Here is a 3,849-nt window from a genome sequence, read left to right as displayed (position 1 = left end):
CGTGCGGTGGGAGCTGCCCCAGGTAACCGGCGGGGGAGGGAGAGCCCCGACAGTGGAAGGGATGGTACATGACAGTGACCTTTTCCCCAGGTCCCCGTCCCTGCCCCTCGAAGCATCCACAAAACCAGCCAGGATGGTGGCACCCCAGCCCCAGCCAGCCCCCCACAGGAAAAGGTACAGGAAGAGCATGCAGGCCCTGGAGGACACCACCAAGGAAATGGGAGTCCCGCAGGGGTGGGGACGGGGACAGGGTGGGACATCCTGCCTTCCCCCAGGCCAGTGCCAGGCCCACACTGGAGGTAGAGGTTGGTGGGTGGGAGGAGTAGGCCCCGCCTCAGCCGCTGGGTGGGCAGTGAGGAGACTCGTCCTGCCCCCAGAGGGGAGGCCAGCCCCTGTTGTGTCTCACCCTAGAGCTCCCCTTCCCCCCTCTCTAGATCAAGACCCTGGACAAGGCAGGGGTGCTGCATTGTACCCGGACTGCGGACAAGGGAAAGCGGCTCCGGTGAGAGCTCATCATCTGTGCCTGGACAGCAGGGTGGGCCTGAGTGATGGGTCCCAGAGCACTTCCTGTGCTCTTAGAGGCACTGAGACATAGATAGCACCTTGCCCTAGGCCCTTGGCTGCTGGACATGATGCCCTTACCTTGGGGGTCACAGTGCAGCCTCTGCCAGGACCAGGTCTGAGCCCTGCCCGCCCCCAGGAAGAAGCACTGGAGCACCTCCTGGACAGTGCTGGAGGGTGGTGTCTTGACCTTCTTCAAGGACTGCAAGACCTCAGCTGCAGGCAGCCTGGTGAGACTGCGGCCCTGGCAGGGACCTCCCGTCTGACCTGGGCTGACAGGGCTGGGTGGTGTAGAGAGAGGGTGATGGCAGCAGACCCACCCCGGATGACGGATGAGCAGTCTGGCCACCCTGGGGTGGGGCACCTGCTCCCGGGTGGCTGGGCGGGCAGCAGTGGACAAGCGGGCCAACAGGCTCTGGACGGAGAAGTGCCAGGGTTCCTTCACCCCAAAGCTTCTGCCTGGCTCCAGCAGGGACCCCGGTGGGTCAGAGACAGATGCCGTCATGGGTCCCTCTGAGCTGAGGGCCCCGTAATCCTGCCACTCCCCACTCTCTGCAGAGACAGCAGCCTTCTAAACTCTCCACCCCGGAGTACACAGTGGAGCTGAAGGCGGCCTCTCTTTCCTGGGCCCCCAAGGACAAATCCAGCAAGAAGAATGTGCTGGAGGTGAGCGGCGGGCAGGAGGAGGGGCCTTCCCCATAGTCAGCGCCAGGAAGGAGGAGCTGGGGGAGTGCGGCTGGAATTCTTGGGGCACTAGGCCGAAGCTGCCCATCCTGGGGCAGTGTCCCAGGCGCTGAGGGCTGTGAAAAGCAGACGTTTCTGGGAAAATAAGCTGTCATGCCTAGAACTGCACGCTACTCCAGCTGCTGGGCAGGAACACCTGCTCTTCCCAACTACAGCCAGCTTCTGATTGGACTGGGTCCCCGTTAAAAAACCAGGGCAGGACAGGCTTTCACAGCTCCCCAGCAATAAGAATGGGAAGACCCAGGGGAGAGCATCACAGTCCCACACCCTTCCCTGATCCCATTTTTCTGGTCTCCTTTTCAATCCACTCTGTCCACACCTTAGTCCCAGAAAACCATGCAGCAGATTTTAACAAAAATGCCTGTAATCCCAGCACTGGGAAGGCTGAGGCAGGAGGATTGCAGGTTCAAGGCCAGCCTGACCTAGAGAGCTCAAGGCTGACTTGTACTACATAGTGAGACCTTGTCTCAAAAATAAGTAAACACCTGTGCATGGAAAACTGGTAAAATCCCCTGAAAAGCCAGGACCAGGAAAATCAAGTTAGATGTGCAAGTCAAGATGGAGAGACACTGGGGCAGGTGATGACCAGGTGCTAAGGTGGCTGATGGAAAACAGCTCATTTCTCTGGCAGCTGAGATGAAGATAAGGGTATCAGTGACGTGGCTTCTTGTTGTGCTAGAGGTCCCTACCCAGCTCTGCAGGGCATGCCAGTTCCTTCCTCTCCTTTTGTTCTTAAGGAAATTCCTAGCATGTTAGTTCAGCGAACACCGGTTCTAGGGGATGAGGCCAGGGCCCTGCCACCAAGCGCCCTGGAGGGTGACAGGGCCTCATGCTGTCCAGGTAGCTTATTATGAAAGGAGCAAAGCCTGGCCTCAAATCTCAGCTCAGAAAGACCAGCTCTTCAAGGGGCCTAAGTGCTATGTTTTCTAGTGCTTCGCCAAGCGTTGTCCGGTTCCAGAGCCAGGGTGTGCAGAGCAGCAGTGGACACCCAGTTTTATACCTGAGTTACTCTGATCCGTCATCGGGACCCTTCTTGGACCTTGGCAGAGTGGAGTTTCCATAAGTTGCCATGTCTGCCACGGTGCCAGAATAGGCCAGGACATCACCTTTGCTAGCCACAGTGCTGCCCATATTTGAGGGCTGTCCTTCAAACTATTCCCTATCATGGCTTTTTTTTTTTTTTTTTTTTTTTGGTGAAGGGGTTAGGGTTTTTGAGACAGCGTCTGGCTACGTCATAGTCCAGACTAGGTTTGAACTCACTGTGTAGCACTGGCTGGCCGCAGACTCATGGTGATCCTCTTGTCTCAGCCACCACACCAGGCCGGTTGTCTTTGGAGATGTCTGAAGGTTGGTGGTGCCTTTGGAAGCTTAGCCTGTGGGCGACTCAGGGTTTTCCCCAGCACAGAGACTGGGCAGCTTCTCGGGGTCCAGGGTGCCACTGCAGCACCACAGATACTCAGCAGCATTCCTCGACTCGGGAGCCTGCTTCCAACATGGGCCTTCCGCACTTCGAGGCCGTGTGACTAGGCAGCTGTGGGTCGAGAACGTGAGCTGCCGGAGATAATGGTTGTTGTCTGCGAAGGTTTTAGCCCCTTCTCTCCAGTCACGGGTGGGGTGGGGTGGCTGACTGTCCAGGGCGGCTCCATGTCTGGCTGACTGATGCTGGGTGGACTGGCGTGTGGGCAGGGTGGGGACATAGGCTGGAAAAGCCGAGGCAGCCCAGGGTCCCCAGCATGCAGGACCTCTTGCTCTCCCCAAGGGGAGGTGCTGCCTGCAGACCTCTCCTCCCTCAAGGCTGTGCGCCACCTGCTGAGACAGGGCCAGGCTCACCCACCCTAGGGGGCAGGCACCAGTTATGTCCCCCTCTGCACCCCACACCACAGCGGTGGGCTCCGACAGTGACCCACTGACTTGTGTCCCTCCAGCTGCGGAGCCGCGATGGCTCTGAGTACCTGATACAGCACGACTCGGAGGGTGTCATCAGCGCCTGGCACAAGGCCATCGCACAGGGCATCGAGGACCAGGTACGCAGAGCTCCAGACTCCTGGGGACCTGCCCTGCATGGCACCCCTGAGGGTGGCCTCTCACGGGGGCTCTGCAGATGTGGGCATCTCCCACTTCAAGGGAGGCAGGAAGAAAAGTAGGTATACTTAGAACTCAGGCCAGACCAACAGAGAAGATAAAAAAGATTGAATTCAAGTCAACCATTTTTAGATTCAGAGATACCAATTACATAAGCAGAGATGGTGACCCTTCGCACCTATTCACCTGGCATGACCTTGGGTGTTTGAGCCAACTTTGGGTGCAGCTTTGGGCTGTATTGTCAGAAGGGGAATTCAGGTGTGGAGGTGATGGTAGTGCAGCTGCCGATGGTGTGCTGGCTGCTGCCAGAGCCAATCTGGAGGAGTCTGCAGGTGCTGAGGAAGAATCGGGAAGAGAGGCCAGGAGGGGAGAGGGTTGGAGCCCAGGGTGCCTGAGGGCCCGCGGCAGCCAGGGGAGGTGACATCCTGATGGGGCTGGGTAGGGGGGATCGGCGGGGGGGGG

General features: G+C 58.5%; 1 protein-coding gene across 1 annotated transcript in view; it reads left to right on the top strand.

Annotated features, from left to right (window-relative positions):
- Arhgap27 (Rho GTPase activating protein 27) overlaps positions 1-3,849 on the top strand; it is a 22,166-nt gene that overhangs the window by 15,991 nt on the left and 2,326 nt on the right. The window contains exons 10-15 of the mRNA XM_033763148.1: positions 7-22; positions 91-174; positions 435-502; positions 701-791; positions 1,120-1,227; positions 3,231-3,445. Coding sequence (XP_033619039.1) covers positions 7-22; positions 91-174; positions 435-502; positions 701-791; positions 1,120-1,227; positions 3,231-3,445 — 582 coding nt within the window. The remainder of the gene's footprint in view (positions 1-6; positions 23-90; positions 175-434; positions 503-700; positions 792-1,119; positions 1,228-3,230; positions 3,446-3,849) is intronic.

This window comes from Fukomys damarensis, unplaced genomic scaffold (genome assembly GCF_012274545.1).
Source record: "Fukomys damarensis isolate Sample0158 unplaced genomic scaffold, DMR_v1.0_HiC HiC_scaffold_13, whole genome shotgun sequence".
Classification (NCBI taxonomy): Eukaryota; Metazoa; Chordata; class Mammalia; order Rodentia; family Bathyergidae; genus Fukomys; species Fukomys damarensis.
This window is presented reverse-complemented; position numbering and strand designations above follow the sequence as displayed.